General features: G+C 48.8%; 1 protein-coding gene across 1 annotated transcript in view; it reads left to right on the top strand.

Annotated features, from left to right (window-relative positions):
* Srrm4 (serine/arginine repetitive matrix 4) overlaps positions 1 to 19,306 on the top strand; it is a 143,629-nt gene that overhangs the window by 90,792 nt on the left and 33,531 nt on the right. The window contains exons 2-3 of the mRNA XM_051176514.1: positions 13,126 to 13,272; positions 18,142 to 18,228. Coding sequence (XP_051032471.1) covers positions 13,126 to 13,272; positions 18,142 to 18,228 — 234 coding nt within the window. The remainder of the gene's footprint in view (positions 1 to 13,125; positions 13,273 to 18,141; positions 18,229 to 19,306) is intronic.

Here is a 19,306-nt window from a genome sequence, read left to right as displayed (position 1 = left end):
GGAAGTAGCTTTGTCATTAACTCTAGTCTCTGCTTCTACAAACCCTGACCCTATTATGTGATGCACTACAAACCCCAAAGTTAGGAGTGCACTAATGGGCATGAAGGAAACACAAATATGTCCTCCCTTAGGATGCCCATCCCAAGAGGCATGGCGGTGGAAGGGTTGGTTAAATTCCTGGAGCCAGATGTTGGAGTTAGATCACCATCTTTACTGCCTATTAGGAGGATTCCCCCCTCCTTGCCTCAGTTTCTTCATTAGTGAGATGAGGCTGACACTTGTGCTAACCTCTAGTCACGGCGATGAGGACAGGCAAGAATAAGCACACGCCAAGAGCTCGGCACAGCGGGCAACACAAGCTTTCTGAGTGTCCACTGTTGTTGCTAATGATGGTAGCACAGATAATGGTGCTGTCAGTCATATCCCAGCATAGAGGTGGGTGTGGGTGTGTGTGTGGGGGGGTAAACAAAGAGGAAAGACGTGAAAGCCAGCCCTTTGGTTGCTGAGTCCTTTCCTGGGAGCCCCGGGGATTTATGTGATGACATTTCATCCAAAAAAAAAAAAAAAAAAAAAACCAGAATGAGAAATGTAGGCTCTATGACAGAATCATTGAAAATTCCAAATTAGGGAGGTTTTGTGACCTCTGAAAGACGCTGGAGGGGGGAATTGGTGGATGGGGAGGGGGTGTTTTCTAGCTGTCAGGACAAGCTGGCTGGTTGATTGAATGACTTGGTCAATAGACTGAACAGACAGCAGCCAGGGAGCTGGCACAGGCAAGAAAACAGAGTGAAGACAACAGGAACCAGAAGGGGGCGAGGGGGAAGGGTGGCCACAGAGCCAGAGGGAGAAAGGGACGGGATCACTCCAGAAACTGTGGTGATGTCCATCCAGATCGTGGAGCCATGTCCTGTCGGAAAGTCAAAAGCCCCAAGCTATAATTCTTTGAGGATGCTAGGCTTCCTCTCAGCTCACTGTGTGTCCTCCAGCAAGTCTCTACACCTTCCTGAGCTGCTTGCTATACCTTGGGGATCTGAATGATATAATGGCCGTTATAGATCTGACGAAGTGCTTGCTACTTAATAGGGTCTCGTTCAAAGCGGAGACCTTTCACTCTGACACTACGGTTGGGGGTGATGGCTTGAAGACCAAAGATCCACTGTGCTACCCCAAAAAAGGGTGTGGGTAACTTAGAGTCTAAGAATAATCAGACTCCCGGAAGTCTCAGCACCGGAAAGCTCTTCAGAGGTTCCAGGCAAACAGGAAGTCACACTGTCTCAAAACCCTGTGAATGAGGAGGCAGAGCCGCGGGACTCCCCACCTCTTTTTCATATTGGACTTAACAAGCTTCTTTAGATCGTAACTGAAATTATAATTACAGTTAGACATGGTACTCAGCCTAATAAGTGTGTGTTTGCTATAACCATCTAAATACATGATGTATTATTACCCCGATCTCTCCAAACCCAGGAAACTGATTGCTGAATGCTGGACTGGCCCTGTCCAGCATCAGGCAGCATTTGCTGTTGTGTCCTTACTGGCTCCGGAGCGCAGTGGAAGAAAGCCAGTGAGAAACACGAGGGCAGTCAGGTGGGGTGGCTGAGCTGAGCCTCCAAGGATGAGTCAGGGAGAGAAGGCAATCTAGGCAAAGGAATGGGCTTAGGCAAAGATGGGAAGACTCCAAAAGCCCCCTGTGGCTATTTACAATGAATAATTGCAATCACAGTGACAGCTAACACTGACTGAGTGCCTTCTCTGCACCAGGAACGGTCTCACGCATCCCGCCTGCGTCTTCTCTGAGAGCCAGATACTGTAATTATCGCCATGTTGCCAGAGAGGGAAAGGGCTCATCTGAGATCACAGCCTGAAAACCGTGGTGCTGGCTTTGAGCTCCAGTCAGCTTGATCCCAAGGCCCCCAGTGGCTCCCGACTGGTAAATGCCTTCCTGTTATCCGCTGAGAAACTGTAGAGCTTTGAGAAATGACTGCATACCTGTGTGGTAGGGAGCTTTCCTAAGACATTCCTGTATACATACATGCACACACACACACACACACACTCTCTCTCTCTCACACACACACACGTACACTTTCACACATGTACAGACACACAATCACACATGCACACACATATGCACGCACATACATGCACACACATGCACTCTCACACATGAACACTCATGCATACACACACTCTCTCACACACACATACACACACATGTACACATGCATGCATGCACAGAGCCCATCAAAATCAGTAAGAGGCAATCGTGAGTCTGGCTACCTAATAAAGAGAAACTTCCCTAATAAACCCACAATTCTCAGGTAATGGGTTTGACTTTTAAAAGGCCGATTAATGTCTCCATGGAGGAGCAGACCTTTGTCAGAAGCTGCGTCTTCTGAGTCGCTGTGGAGGAGCCATTTCCACGAGTGAAAGGACTGGATGTCTGAGCTGGGTTTGAGGAATGGCTACTGTAGTACAAAGCTAGACATTGCCTTTCTCCAGGGTTCCCCGTCTCCCACAGGGAGAAGAGGCTGTGTAAACAAGGGATGGGATCTCGGGGTCAGCCTAACATGGGAGAAGACAAAGGGTGATTTGAGAGCATGGTGGTGATTGGTGCCAGAGCTTCTGGAAGCTTTGTCCTTGTCAGCGGGGTGGGTATGGAGCCATTGCGATCACTGTCAGAATCAATGTCAGTACTGTACCCTCGCCACCATCATCAGCCCCATCACTGTCACCATCACCATCATCACCACAATCACCCACCACTGCCATCACCACGATCACCACCATGATCACCATCACTATCCTCACCATTATCTCCACCACCATCACCATCATCACCACCATCATCACCACCATCTCCTCACCATTATCTCCACCACCATCACCATCATCACCACCATCATCACCACCATCTCCTCACCATTATCTCCACCACCATCACCATCATCACCCAACAAACAAACAGAACAGCATCAATCATTTACTGAGTGTCCAAGAAATGTGCTAAACTTTTCACCATCACCTCAGAAGGCGGGTTTAATTAACCTCCAGGCAACATTCCCCAAACCCGGAGGAGAAAGTTCAGACTTGATGGTGTTTAACAACTTCCTGTGGCTCACACACTCACACCAAGTAGCAAAGCAGAGATGACAACCTAGACAACAACAGGCTTCACCATTTCTTTGCGTTCAGTAGCTGGACAGAGACGAACCTTGGGTCTGTGTCTTAGACAGAAGATGCAAGAACTAAGGACCAGAGTGTGCATAGCTAACCTATGGTGGGCGTGATCTCAGGACAAAAGTATGGAGGAGGAGGGACAGAGTGGGAGGAGAGAGCTCAAGAAAGATGGGGATTCATCTGGGGCCAGCTTCAGGATCATCTCAGGGGAGCCTCAAGTGTGGCTCATACCAGCATGTTCACAGAAATGTGCTAAGCATGTCCAGTGGGCCCTTACACAGCGTCGGTCCTGCCGTGAAGCAAGGGAATAGGTCTTTGGTACAATGCCATCAGTATGTCACAGGCTGTAGGTTGCCATGCCTCTAGAGTTGGACATAAGAGCATCCATGGGGGATCTGCAGCCAGCGTATTAGTTCTCTTTATATGGTGGTAAGAAGCAGGAGTCGGACCAACCAACAGCATCTAATGCAGCTGCAGAGACGAAAACCTCAGCTCTGCCCCTGACTCTTGAGTACCCTGCCCTCAACACCTGTTCCCCTGAGACCACAGCTTACCCATGCTTGGGCTCAGTTCTCCAGGGCCGGCCCAGCTCTGACAAATGCTGACACTGGGAACCAGTAATACAGTTAACCCAGAGAGATGGACCAACAGCCCCTGCAATGGCTCCAGCAGTGTGAGACAAGGTATCTGACAGCTTCCCCCATGGAAACCCTTTATCTCAGTTCTCTGCTGTGTTATTTCAAAACTAACGAGCCCAGGCCTCAGGAGCTCATCGCCTGCTTGCTGCCTGCCATCAGGATTTGTGGCTTGTCTGCTCTGTCCTCTCTGTGGATTTCTGCAGCTGCTTACCCTCTGCCTGTTAAGAATGTCCCAAATTGTATGCAGCCTTGGGCCACGTGCGTGCACGCGCGTGCGTGTGTGAGTGTGTGTGTGTGTGTGTGTGTGTGTGTGTGAGTATGTGCGTGTGTGTGTGTATGTGCAAGCAGGGAGGAAGATGTGTGATGTATGTGTACATGTGTCCCCAGAGGACAGCTTGAAAGTGCCACCAAGTGCCAGGTGCTGTCTAAGCCCTGGGGACGTGCCTCCTTTCTTCCCCATGGCAACTCTGCCAGGTGACTGCCCTTTGAGCAGGAAGTCAGGGACTGGGCCGAGGCCGCCCAGTTGGGTAGTGATCAGGCAGGTTATCAGACAGCTCCTGTCTAGCTGCTATTCGCGTCTTCCCAGACCAGACTCAGCCTCCTGCATCCAGTTGGCTTAGCTTGCTACAGACATCTCTCGTCCTCTCTCCTCCCTGTGTCCTTTCTCTCGTGGGTGTTTTTCACCCATCTGGATTGGTTTATGATATGCATGGTCGCCCCTTCTGCTGGACTTCAAACTTAAGGGAAGCACTTGTGTAAAATGATACTAAGCTGAAAAGTGAGGGGATGTGTAACGGATGTGGAATGGATGTGGGATGGATGGATGGATGGATGGATGGATGGATGGATGGCAGGCAATCCAGTCTGTAAGCAACCATAATGAAACTCACTGGATTGCCAAAGAAAGTAAATAAAAAGATATGAAGGTAGAGAAGCGGCTGGTTGAGAAGAGGAGGAGTGGCTGGCAGGTGCGGGAGATGGAGACAGGGATGAACCTGATCAAATGCATTGCAGACACATATGAACATGTGATGGAACCTGGCATGGTTTGTAATTAGCACATCCCAATAAAAAGTATTATCTCTAAGACTGAACTCCGGAGCACCGTTCTCAGGCACCTCTCTGCCCAGCTCAGTGGGGGACAGTTCTATCCCCCCATCCCGGCAGCCTGGGTCACACGCTTTGGGGTGATCTTTGACCTCTCTCTTTCATGCCCCGTGTGCAGACCATGTGGTACTCTGTTGTTGACTCCGCCTTGGCTGTCTGAGAGTCCATGCCCTGCTAAGCGCGATGGCAGCTCTGCCCACCACCACCCTCCCTTCCCAGATTCCTTGCCGCCATCTCCCCTGAGCGAGTAATAACAGAAAACTTTTAACATCTGAGTCAGATCATGATCCCCCGTCTCAGAACCCAACAACAGCTTCTTGTCTCACTGTAATGAGAACCCAGCTCCTTACAATGGCTCTGAAGACCCCTGTGAGCTGGCCCCTCACTCGGTCTGACATCGCCCCCTCCTACTCACCCCTTGCTTAGTCAGCTCTCGCTAAGTGTCTGCTACGTTCCTACCTCAGGGCCTTTGCACTGGCTGTACCCTTGACCTTTTACATTCTCCCAGACATGGCTGGAACGTCACCTCCAATGACCCCATTTGAAATTGCAATGTTCCCCCAGGAGCACTTTGCCTCTGTTTGGGGAGCTTTCCACTTCCTGGGTCATGTTCCATTTCATCTCTCAGTAGCTCTCATCCCCATCTGATGGTCTATATATTTACTCCCTCGTCGTGTCTGTTTTCCCTGCAGTCAAATGAGAGCTATAAATGCTGGAGATGCTTTGTCATTGTATCCAGCTGCCTCCCGGGTGCCGGCAACATAGAGAGCATACAGTAGGTACTCAACAACTACACAGTGAATGGAGGAGAGTTGAATGGTTGTTGGTAGCCCCTTTCAGGAGCTTCCCCCCTCCCAGTTATCGTACGAGGTATCTCCCCACCACGCTGGACGCGGGGTTTCCTCTGAGGCTGATGAAGTCCCCAAGTTGCGGCTCCCTCCATCCCTTCCACCAGCAGCCATGATGATGCTTTAAAGGAACTCATCCTGCAGGTCCCTCCGGGCTCAATACCTCACATAGTCAACACCCCTGCTCCCCTCAGAGAACTCCACAGCCTGTGTCTGAAATGCCAGCAGATGCAAAGGTCCCAGACTGGAGTGGGAGATGACATCTTTGCCCATGATGACAATGGGAACATGGACCTTGAGCCAGGGGGACTCCAGAGCCATATGCTTTCCCTAATTACTCTCTTGGCACACTCAAGTGGGAAAGCATTCCTTCTAGGCAGGCCCAACAATCGGCTCTAACTCCCTGCTCAGCATGATCCCTCACTACAGACAGGCAATTGACAGGTCAGCCTGTGGGAAGTTGCGCGCATGGCTGGGTGGACTGGGGGACAGTTGGGGTGAGGATGGGAGCAGCATATAGGTGTGTTCTATGATGAGAGTTTGAAACCCCAGGCCAGGGGCAGCCTTACCCGCTTGGCTAAGCTGGACAAGAAACTCTGAGTGAAGTTTTCCAAATTTAATTCTTTTGGTTTTATTAACCTACACTTGAGACCCAGGTGATTATTGGTATAGGAGAGTGTTGCAGAGAGAGAGGAGAGAGAGAGAGAGAGAGAGAGAGAGAGAGAGAGAGAGAGGGAGGGGGAGGGAGAGGGAGAGAGAGACACAGAGACATGCATACACCCCCCCTCACATCCACCCATTGTCTCAAAAAAACATCATGGTGGCAGACTGTCTACATAGGCTACTCTAGGATCAAGCCCAAATGCCTGTAGAATCTACACCCTGAGTACCCCAAGTGTGTTCCAGGGGACAGTGGCACCTAGGATGGTTTAGAATGTAGTCACCTAAGCTCCCCAGACCCACTGAGTCAGCACTCACCCCGACTGAGATACAAGTGGCTGGCGTGCACATTAAGACCAGAGAGGCAGCTGTCCACGAGGCTCTGAAAGATTCTGCCTTCATCCTCAACTCTTACCTTCCATCCCTCCACCCACATCTGGCTGCCCTGTGCAGTCGTAAGAAGATTCTCTGCTCCATCCGCCTTTCCTCTACCCTGACCAGTTTCCCTTCATCCTTCAGGGAACTCATCTTGGCTTCCTGTCCACATTCTCCAGGCTAGGTTAGGTGCTGGTTTGTAACTCCAGGGCCCCCTAGACTCCTCTCTGCCAGAGAACTTAGTCTCCTGCAATTTATTTCATAGTTTAGGGAAGCCCCCCTGCACACACACAGCCTTCCATGACGAAACTCTTGGAGGGCAGAGATCGTGGTTTGGGGTGGACTTTTGTGTTCTTGTAATCTGCCGTGAAGTCATTGTTCAGTGAACATCTGTCGGGCAATGAATGAAAAACAGAGGAAAACGTCATCTTGAGAAACTTTCCTCGTTTTTCATTCAGTTTTTTTTACTAAAATGGGCATGACTGTCCCTGCATCCAAATGATACTTCACACACAGCACCGCAAAAATCCCCTGTCTTCTCTCAAGCTTTGTTGTGTTTTTTCCAGCCATGGTAAGGATGCTGGAAGGGTCAGGCCTCCAGTAGATTACCTTCAAGTGGGCTTAATTAACTAGATTAACCTTGAAAAAGACTTGGAGTTCCAAGACTCCAGGCCAGAGTCCCAGGAGCCCGGGCACAAATTAGCCACATCCATCTTATTGCTGGACCAGGTCAGTTCTGTGATGAATTCTGGGATTTCTAGGAGGCTCAGGAGCCTGGAGGCCTGGGCTTGTGTTGAGTATAGAAAACGGAAGATTCCAGGTCTATGGCACGTACAGGGATAATGGTGGGTCATTCACAACCTTGAGGCAGAACAAGCATGTGGGCCTGAGCCCTGCTGAGAAGCAAGTCCCTTTTCCTCACTACGTATCTGTCCCCAGCAGTGGGAGCCAGGGCGGCTCACCATGCTGCACGCTGATAGGGTTTCCAGCATCCACGAAGACACCAGGTTAGAAACACTGTGCACACAGGCACAGCCGAGAGAAGGATGGGGAAACTCAGAGTCAGCAATGGCTCGAAGCCAGTGGCCAAGGACCACTTCTCTTAGTGAGAAGTAAATGCAGGCCAAGTCCTGAGATCCCCATGCCCTGCAGACACGAGAGGGATTACCCAGCATGCTATAGTCCCCTTGCAGTTTTGAAGTATTTCTCAGAGTATCTCCTCCCACTCTCCATCAGCTGGTTTTTATTATAAATGACCTGCACTGCTGGCATTCTGGCTGGGTGTTTACATCTCCAGCCCTCAGTTTCTCCACAGACACACAGACACATACACACACACACACACACACACACACACACACACACACACACACACTGGAACTGGCCGCACCTACCGGTGAGTTCCTTTAGAACCTCAATGACCTGAAGGATGAGAGAGAAGTAGCATTCATCCCCAGTGTCTGGCACCCAGTAGATGCTTAAATAGATGCAGAGCCACGTTATGACCAAGGGATGCAGATACAGCACTGGCCGAGCAGACGGATGCAGGCATGGCTCTCACATGAGTGACGATGCAGGTTCAGGCACCCCTGTGTGGCTCGAGGCCTTGGTTTCTCCACTCTCTACAGAGGTTGCCTGGCTCTGAAGCTCCCATGGTCCAGCCTTGCTTTTTTCTAAAATCCGGTTAACTCTGCCTAGGGCTAGGGTCATGAGGATTGGCCTGCAGCCCTGGGGCAAATGAGTGCTTTGTTGGGAGCAGCCGGAAACTCAGCTCCACTCACAGATGCTTTGATAGATTAGCGAGCCAGCAGCTAGGGACCCAGGCATCTTAGAGAGCTTTGTAGAAAGTTCACCCCTGACTCTTATCAGTGGCTAGGAATCAGCGGCTTGTTGCCATGACTACGGGCAGCAGCCCATCAGTGGCAGGTCTCTGAGTAGCAGGAATGCAGGGAGGAGGAAGGCCACCCTGGCTCAGGCACTGTGGCTTCCCCTTCCCTCTGTGGAGTGTGCCGACCCTTGAGTTTTAAACTCAGCATTGAATAACTATGTGGTGAAGATGAGGCAGCTGTGGGCATGCATTTGCAGAAATAGGTCCTGAAAAGATGCAGGACTGGGTGAGGGCTGGGGCTGAGGTCTGGTTCCACTGAAGGGCTGTGTGCTTCACAGTCTCTTCCTCCTGTAAACTCAGCGCCTTGATTGGTAAGAAGGGGCAGAGCCAGAGCTACAGTTTCTGTATAGGATCAGTGTCCAGAATTCCCCTCTTCATCATCCAGTGACCAGAATTCACCTGTTTGTCATCCACCCATCACCCATCCATCATCATCCACCCATCCATCAGCAAACAGAGGCATCATTAGCCACTCTCTGATTACTTGATTGTAAGGAGCCAGTCCCTACCTCAAGAACTCATGTCCTCTCCCAGGAGATTATCGGTTAAAGGACATAAAGAAATTATCAGTGAAGAAGAATGAACTCAGCAAGCCTCTGTGGCTCCTACCATTAGTGAAGAGGGGACAGAGTGAGATGGGGAAGTTGGGGACAGCTCTCTGCAAAGGTGCCCCTTGAGAGAGGATGAGAAGATGACCATGCAAGCTGCATGCTGGGTACAGAGGTTGGGGGGGTGGGGGAGGAAGCAGGTGCAAAGGCTCTGAGGCAGGAAAGCTTTGCCCTGCTTGAGACACAGTAAGAAGACCGTATGGCTAGAACGATGGGGAAACAGGGAGGGATGCAGGAGGTGATCGAAGACAATCACATGGCATCTTTGGATTTTGTGCTTGATCTGACATATGGCCATCTGGGATGTTTCTTTAGCATGTAGATTCCTGGGTCTGCCTATTTCAGACCCTCATTCATCGCATCTACACTGGGTCCTCAGACCTCATTCAGAAGCATCATTGGGAACCTTTGATATTAAACCAAACTTGAAGAACATGGGATTTTAAGCTCACGCCCTCTCTTCTTGTTTTAAGAAAGCTGAGCACAGCTAGAAGATGGCTCGATTACCTGAGTGCTTGCTGTACAAGTGTAAGGACCAGAGCTTGATCCCCCCCAGAATGCATGTAAGAAGCTAGGTCTGGTGACATACTCTTGAAATCCCAGTTCTGGAAGGGTGGAGACAGGAAGAGGCACTGAGCCTAGACCCCAGCAAGCCCTGAGTCCCCAGTGAGAGGCCCTGTCTCAGAATGGGACAGGTGGTTGACCTCTGGGTTCCCCATGCACGTGTGTGTGTGTGTGTGTGTGTGTGTGTGTGTGTGTGTGTGTGTGTGTGTGTACACATAGTCAGGTGGAGAGAGGGAGCCAGGGAGAAGCTGAGCCACAAAAATAAAAGTGTTCGGATGTCTACAATAAGGTGTCGAATGTTCTATCATGGAGGGCCCCGTCTTTCCCTTCAGCGCTTCCTGTAGAATTTATTGTATTTCTGTTTGCTTTACTGCGGATTTCCCAGCGGGGTACCCCAGTCCAGAAAGCTGAAACTGGTACTGTTGGAGGAAAAGAGCAAGCTGGTGCGTGCCCTGGCACAGAGCTGCAGACATTTCACTGAGACGACCTCATTTCATCTCACCTCCTGCCATTCCTGCGTGTGCCGAGGCCTGCATGTACCTCCCCCCTTTCTGCAGATACGTGTGTGGAAGGAATGTAGTATTGTGCACACAAAAAAGGAAAAAATCCCTCCCAGTCCTCGTGACTGAAAACCCAGCAAGCCACTGTGTTTCATGGTTTCTGTGAGTTGAGGATTCTGGCTCAGCACATCTCGTGCGGTTGCAACTAAAAGCCTGTTCTGTTCCAGGGGGCTCTTCTCTACCTGCTCACTCACCTGGGTGGATGTTGGTGGTAGCTGTTAGCAGCAGGCCTCTCCGTAGGGCTGAGTGTTCTTACAACACAACATGGCAGATGACGGTCCTCACCTTAAAGGGATCAGTCAAGGAGAACAAGGCAAACATTGCCTGGTGGTGTAGTTTGAAAGTCATAACTTGCTGGGTGGTGGTAGTGGATCTCTGTGAGTTCAAGGCCGGCCAGCCTTGTCTACAGAGGGCTACAGGCAGAAACCCTACCAAAAAAAAAAAAAGGGTAGAGAGGGAAGTAATACATGATCACTGCCATTGTATTCATGTCAAGTGAGTCGTTAAGTCTAGCCAGCATTTCAGGGAAGGGTATAAGGCTGGCAATAGTATCTATCGATCAATCTGTGGGTACATTTTAGGCCACCTCATTCTGCAAGTTCCCTCGTCCCCATTGCTCATCACAGGGGCCATAGGCACTCTGCCGCCTTCCAAACCCTCTATGCTACTCTATCCACATCCTAATTGGTGACATTCAATAAGTCACAGTTTTCATACTTAAGTCATAATGATCTCCTCTGCCATCTAAATATAAACTTTGTGGTCACTGCATCCCCACAAAGAACCAGCACTGAGGTTTAGAGATAATGAATGTGGGTTAGCTTGGACCAGGCAGGAGGCAGCCTTGATTAGAATTTCCATTCCTCCTTGGCTGGCAGCTACTCCCAGCTCTGCTTCTGAAGATGCTCCAATAAGTGGATGGCAGAGATGAATGTGTTGTTCTGCCCTTGCTTCCCTATTGACTGGGTTTGGCTCACTCCCTAGAATCCCTAAGGATCAGGGAACTCATCACATGCGTTCATTGTGAGTCATAAAACTGGCAGGAGCCTGGTACAGAAGAGCTGAAGCCTTCAGTCGATGACTGATCAATTGATGCTTGACTCGAAATGGGAACTCAGAATGAACTAAGACAGACCCTCTACCCTCAAGCTCCTGGGCCCTCTCAGTTTGGATCCAGAACTTTGAGTGACAAGAGTCACAAGGACCGAGTGACTAAGTAATTTCTTGTCCCGTCTTGAGACTTAAATAGGTGAGGAACATTAGTGACTCCTACGCATTATTTGGCAAGAGGAGGGAACCGTAAGGCTTCATGGGAATTGCTATTCCAGGTAGGTGACCTCACTCCTGCAAGAGGCACCAGGTTGGCTGATTTGCAAGAAAGTAAAAGCAAGATAAAAGGTGTTTTTTTTTCTAGATCTTTTGGTTGGCATAAGTTATCTTTGTCCTCATGTCAAGTCAATAATCTAGGGACTGGTAATGTTCTCTGTTTTACTGCTGAGGGACTTGGAACTCAAGAGTCCAAAGGCTGACTGTAGGTCAGTGGTGAGTGGAGAAGGTGGTATCCAAATTCAAGCATCCATTGCCCCCCATCGCATGCCTACATATCCAATAAAAATAGTGTCAAAGCCCACAGTAGACTCCTAGGACCCAGGAGGCTCCGGCGCTGCACATACCATGCTTACCCCTTATATATGAGCCTATGGAAAGCTTTTATTTATAAGTTAGGTATAGTGCAGGGTTAACAATGATAACTGAGAAACAGTATCCTACAAATGTGATCTCTCTCTTAAAACATTGTACTGTGCTTTTACCGACTCATAGAATGGGACCTATGTCTTCCCTTTGGCATATTCAAATGTCTCTCATTAGTCTCTCATACCTTAGGGCCATTATTAAGGTCAAAAGGGGTGACTTGGACACCATGCTCTAGTACTGTGTCGGTTAATGGGCTGAAGGTAACCACTAAGCGATTCATAGTTGAGTAGCATATACAGCATGGACATGTTGGCTAAAAGGATGGCTCGCGTCCCAAGCAGGAGACAGCAGAGCAGCACAAGGTGTCATTGTCTACTCAGGGAAGCACACATTTATACTTACAGTCTGTATGTGGAACTGTTCCATTTACTACTTTTGGAGCTTGTCTATGGGGGGAAAAAAAACCAAACTACAGATAAGATGGGGCAGAAAATGCAGAGTAGAGTCTAAAAGGAAAGAGGGGGCAAAGGCTGTTAACCGATTCCTTCCATGCTTCCGTGACCATCATCTTGAGAGAGGGTGTGAATGCCGGTTTCCAAGACCCTTCTGTATGCTAGTCAGGACAGGATGGGGTATGCTGCTGTAATGAACTCTGAGACCGGAGCAACTTAATCTAGCCCATTTCTCTCTTATAAAAGTATTCGAGCTCAGATCTCTCTCCTCCTCCAAGTGGCTTCAACTTTCAGAGCACTTAGCCTTCAAAGTTACTGAGGCAGAAACAGAGAAAGATGGAGAGGATGTGTGAATCTCGGCTGCCTTGAACTGGAAATGCCCCCCACCCCCGCCACTCTACTGAGAGAAAAAAGACCATAATAACCTCATGACCTCATAACCTCATGACCTCGGTCTAGGAAGGAGGCTAGAAAAACCTCCGGTCTGAATATTTCATGAAATGACTTCAAATATCCTAACACTTTTACCTCCTTTTTTTTCCCCCTGCAGGACAGAGCCCCAAAGCAACCCCTTGGTCTCAGCCCAGAGTGGACCTTCAGAAAAGCTGGGCCACCATCTGGCCACGGAGACCTTCGGCACCAACAGCTGGGAGAAAGAGAAGCCCTGCAGGGAGCTGGGTCCTGGGCGAGCACACAGGTGAGAGGCAGAGCCAACAGCAGAGCAAGCCGGGTGTGAGAGAAACAAGTCTGCCTTTCCGGCCCCGGCTCCTTTCCAAGTTCTCTTTGAGAGCTTGTCAAGTGCTAGCGGAAGCGTTCTGTCGCGGGCCAATGTTTCAGGTTTGTGGACCCAATGGCTGATGTCACAACTGTTCAGATCCAGGCACTAAATGTAATATAGTACAGGAGTTGTAATGACGATGTACTTCTAAGAGCAGGAGGCAAGCTAGACTCGGCTTGCGTGAGTTAGACTTCCATCAGCGTGACAAGGACTTACGAAAACGAGATGATGAGGAACGTTATTTTTGGCTCATGGCTTCAGGGACTTAGCTCCATGGTCATTTTGTTGTTTCTGTGACTGTGTTCGGTGGGTGTGGCAGGATGGAGAGGGAGGAAGGGAAGGAGAGAGGGGAGGGGAGGGAGGGGAGGGGGAGGGGAGAAGGCACCTTCATTCCTTCCCCAGGTGGCTTCTTCCTTTTTCTCCCTTTGCTCCTTCCAAGCCCAGCAAATGCATCATTGCATTCAGGGCAGGTCGGCCCTCCTTATTTGTTGGGCCATATGTCAATCATCTCTGCAACACCCCCTCTCACACACACAGCCATCTCCAGGGTTTCACTCAATCCAGTCAAGTTGATATTCTAGCTTAACCACCACCTGGGTCCTTGGTCATGGTGAGGCCCTCACATTTAACGACAGAGTTACTTCTTGACCTAGTGATTCTGTGCGCCCTGGACTCTCAAATGATAATTTCAACCCATATTTGTGTCCTGAGTTTCAGACCTTTGCATTCATCCCTTAACTCAGCTACTAAGCCACTGACTTTACTGTCCCTCATAGATGACAGGTGCTGTGCTAGACACTGATAAGTGGCATTTTACCGAGTCTCATAAAGGAGACACCAATGACCAAGATAAGATAACCAGTAAGTTAAAACAGTGAAATCTTAAACTCTAGCTGGGGCCTATCATGATTAATAAGGATTGGGAAAAACAGATGAGCTGAATGAATGTTTATTCAGGGAGAAATAACTTACAACAGAGACAGATGAACGCCAGCAGGTTCCTGGTCCCAAGGATGCCTCTGAGTGTTCTCTGTCCCTGTCCAGCAAGCAAGAGAAAAATTAGGGGTGGGGCCTTCCCCAGACCTAGTTTCCCCAGGTCACGTCCGCCCCTGTCCCCACCCCCAATGGGCGTGGTCAGTGCAACAGGTGCGACAGAGTGAATTTCTCACTACCTGGGCCAGCAAGGTAGCACAGGAGATAAAGATACTTACTGACTAGCCCGAGACTGAAGGCCAGGAGTGCATCCTCAGATCCTACACAGTAGAAGGGACAACCAGATGACTGGGAACAGATCCCCAGGTCCTACAGGGTAGAAGGAGAGAACCAACATCTGCAAGTTGCCTTCTGATCTCAGGATGTGCGCCATGACACATGTGCATGCATTTCCGTGTACAGACATGCTAATAATAAAAAACCAACTAAATAGATTAACTCTTTAACTAAAGTAAGCCTACAGTTGGTAATGCAGGGGCCAATGCCCTGTCTACCTCCTGGTTTGTTTGTTTTCTATTTTACATACAAAGAGCCCAGTCCATTATTGTCTCATCTGAACATAGTCATGACACCATCATACGTGTGTGCATATGCATACTGTGTGAGTATGTGTATATGCAATTGGGAGTGTGTGTGCATGCGTGTATATGGATTTGTGTAGTGTGTATGTGTGTGTGAGAGAGAGAGAATGTGTGTACATGTGTGTATGTGCATGCATGTGTGTGTGTAGGTGCATGCTGGGGTAGTGCATGGGGCATGTGGAAATCAAAGGTCAGCCTCAGGTGTTACTCCTCAGGCACAGCTCACCTTGTTTGCCATGACAGGGTCTCTCACAAGGACCAAGGGCTCACCCATTCCGTTAGGCTGGCTAGCAAGGCCCGGACATCCATCTGTTTCCTGGTCCTTTGCTTTGATCACAGGCAACACCATAAAGCTTTTATTATTATTATTACTATTATTATTATTATTATTATTATTATTTTGTTTAATTTGGCGGTATGTTTGGACTCTGGCCCACACCTCAGTTAAACAGCTGTAAACGGGAATCTGGAAATCTCCTTCTGAAGGTGGAGTCCAGCACTGATACAGATCAGGCACTGTGTCCTTACCCTGCTCTACTCACCATGGTACCTGACCGAAACCGAGAATGGGAGGGTGGGATTACTTGGGCTCCGAGTTTCAGGGGTGTTTTCTCATGATCATAATGGGAAAGGTCTAAAAGACCACTAACTGGTGGCAGTTAGTATATGAGGTGACAGTAAATGGCCAGGAAAGAGTGTAGAGGGCCAGATCAGAACCAGGGCAGGTGTAACTTTCAAAGGACCATCTCTAATGACGAGACCTACTGCCATCATCCAGGCTCCAATTCCTAAGCCTCACCTGGCATCCCCCAAACAGGTGCAGGGTTCAGAGCTGGGGATGGCATTTCTGGATCAAACCTTAACTGGTATCTGTGAGTCCTGGCAGTAAGTGTGGAACATTGGAGGTCTTCAAAAAGAAAAATTGTGGCTAAGAATCATGGAGTCAGGGGGAAGATTCTGGGAATGAAAATCTAAAGGGGAATAAACCCCGATGGTGCCATGTTATCAACTGAGCTGTACAGTGTCTGAGTGAGCCTCTAGTCTTTTTCTGTCTGTGACTGATTCTCCAGGGAATTAAAAGCCACGGTCATAATGATAATTAATAACTGTCATGTAAGTGATAAGAAAAAGTCACACTGGTTACACTTAATGACAGGGACACACTCTGAAGAGTCTGTCCTCAGAAGACATTGTTGCCCAAACACCTGACAGGGGACTTACACAGAAGATGTGGCCATCTACACCTGAGCTGTACATCAGTCACATCTACACACACACTCACACACCACACACAGTGTATCCTACAGCTAAGCTGTGTGTCATATCTGTATCCTGCAGCTCTGAGGGCCAACAACGGAATCAGGAGATGAAGCAGAGAGGGAAGTAGGAAGACTTCTTCCAAAAGCCAGTGTTTCTCTATGCTGTGAATAAAAACAGAGTGACTACATAACCCGGCCCTTTGTTAGCATTATTATCTGCACATGATTGTCCACGCTGTATTTTACCCAACTAGAAACACACTGGGTTGCCCCCTCCAGCATCACCACACATGCATGAGCAGCACCCTGTGTTGCAAGACCACCCGTCAATAGGAGGGTTCCAGCTCCATTATCAAACTAACAGGACAACTGTCTCATCAATCTGGACGATGTTACATGGTATGTGACTCTGACACGGCATGTTAGCTGTAAACATACTCAGTGCCAGGCCAAGGCGTGTGCCAGCAAACTTACGCCCTCGGTTCCTGGTTTGATTCCCACCTCTTAGATGGTGACAATACAAGTCAGAATGTCTCTGAGCTAGGAAGGAAACTAGAGTGCAAACCCAGGTCTGTGAGTCTGTAGAACAATCATCTCTTACTGCTACGGTCCTCACCTTTAACCTCTGCTGGTTCAGCCACTGTCCACGCAGCCATGACCACGGCACATTTTAAAAGTAGGTGTGTAACTGGGTGCTCATCCTCCTCTGCGCGCACTTAGCCTCTGCACACTTTCTTCTCTGACTCTTTCACAGTGTGGACTTAACCACTGCCCACTCAGCCACTTGAACCTTGAGTCTACCCCTGTAGCGGCTGTGTCGCTGGCCACTGTAATCGAGCATCATACACGGAACTCCGGTGGAGACCAGCGTTGTGCCCCCAACCCCTGCGCGTAACACTGACCACGTGTGCTTTGCTACTGGTCTGTGGTGCACTCCATACGACCAGGGTAGGGGAAAGAGATGGGGAGGTGTGAGTTCCTGTGTATGAAGGCTTTGGCAGATTGTCACATCTCAGACTTCAGGTCTGCTGAATTTAGAGGCTTCTCAGTTTATCCTATTATTTTAACTTGCCTTTAAAGGCAGCTGGTTCATTTTCTGGATGGTCTATTGTGCTTTGTAGCATGCAGGTAATGGGAAGACTCTGTGCGTGTGAGTGTGCGTGCGTGCGTGTGTGTGTGTGTGTGTGTGTGTGTGTGTTCTGGTTTTGTTGCTACTAAAATAATAGTAGTTTTTCCAGTAAAAGCCAACTGAGCTCACATGCTTCCATTCCCAAGCAGATTTCAATCCATAGCTGTCTCCCTTTGCTATAGGATAGTGTTCTTTCTTTTTTATTTTTTAATCCCTGGAGCCTGCCCCAATTATAAAAGAAGATAGCCTGACTTCATTTAACTGCAGCCTGAGCATTTCAACTTAATTGAACGGGAAATAATTATTCCTGAAGTGCGGAGGTTTTTGAGGTTCCATGAAGCGATGTAAGATATGTATCTTGTTACATTAGACCCACGCAAATACACTTTTAATAATCAGCTTCCACTCAACACACCTTCTGCCTCCTGTGAAATTTACAGCAGGAGGTGTAGACAGGACGACTTGGGGAGGGAGCGGGCAGAACTGCCAATTCATTATTTTTTTTAAGTGATTTATTTACCGAGGTGAGCCATTTGCAAATTCAATAATAAATCTATTAAGGGGCAGTTAACCTCTATAAACCTTGTTTTAAATAATCAATTGGCATTTGGGTAACTACAGTGTCTGTCTCATTAGGTGGGCATTAAGTCCTTATTTGAAACGTTTAATCTGAGGTGTGACTGGCTCAGCCATGAGGTGGCAATTAGATGTTTACCACGGGTCCTTTATTCACCAAAAAGCTGGGTCCTCTCCCTTTCTCTGGCTGTCACAGCCCTGACTAGGGAGCCAAGGGACCCTCTCAAGTGTGACTTTTCCTTTCCCACAGTGCCTCTCAAGACAGAGACCTGACACCACCACCTTCCTCCAGGGGGAAAAAGAAAAAGAAGAAATCGACCAGGAAAAAGAGAAGGAGGTGAGGGGTCTTGAAGAGACTCAGAGGAGGGTGCAGGATAGTGGGAATATAGGCTTTAGAGTCTGCCAGTGACTCCAGCTTGGGTTCAGATTCCTGCTTTGCCTCTTAACTACGTGTGTGACCTTGGGTGTCACCTTCCTATGCCTTTTGCCTTTTGTTCCCCTCTTCTGCATGATGATGATGATGATGATGATGATGCCAGCCTCTTGGGATTTTGTGAGACTCAGAAGAGAAATGACTCTGGGTATGGTGACTCATGCCTCTAATAACAGCACTTGGGGAGCTGAGGCAGTAGGATTGCTTTGAGTTTGAGGTCAGCCTGGGTTACACAGAGCATTCTAAGCTCTGAGTAACCCAGTGAGGCCCTGAGCCTTACTGTGAGGCCCTGTATCACAAAAGAGAAGGCATGGAGGAAAATATGGAGGCAGCTTGACACAGTGCTAAGCAATCGTGTATAACCAATTAATGAGAAGCTGTTGTTGCCATGGATATTGACCTTGAGAGGCTGAAATATACAGAGTGCAGAGGCCTGTGCTAAACACCTTGCTACCCACCTTCCTTTCGCTCCCTGCCTCGCTCTGCCAGGCAAGCATTATTATGCCCATTTCAGAGATGAGAAGATAAAGTCTCATAGGCTAGGGTGTCAGATTGTGCCTTGGACTTGATTCTGAGGATTCCTCTCCAGACCCAGAGTTAACATTTTATATTAATAGCAGCTCGTGGTCCTGTTGAACTTCTTGAATTTCTCTCTACACACAGTTCTTTCGAGACGTTTTTTATACTTTAAAATATTTCCAGATTCCCTCGTAAAACTTTGTCTAGTGCTCTGGCTCCAGGGGAGCCGTGGAATCACACCAAACTTCCTAGGCAGTGTTTATAGAAGCCTGCAGGGGGCAGCAGAGAGCAATGCCTGGACCGCGCGGGCCTGGCCCTCAGGTTTGCAGGGGTTTTTGCCATCACACCTGCTTGGTATGCCTCTTAAGGATGGATCCAAGTAGAACCCAGGGTAGTTCCAGCCATTGTAAGGTAGGGAGTGGACTCGGAGTGAACTGAGTTCCCGATTTCAGGAGTGTGTGGA

This window comes from Phodopus roborovskii, unplaced genomic scaffold, assembly GCF_943737965.1.
Source record: "Phodopus roborovskii unplaced genomic scaffold, PHOROB, whole genome shotgun sequence".
Classification (NCBI taxonomy): Eukaryota; Metazoa; Chordata; class Mammalia; order Rodentia; family Cricetidae; genus Phodopus; species Phodopus roborovskii.
The sequence above is the reverse complement of the archived record's forward strand: the minus strand, read 5'-3'. Positions and strand labels throughout refer to the sequence as shown.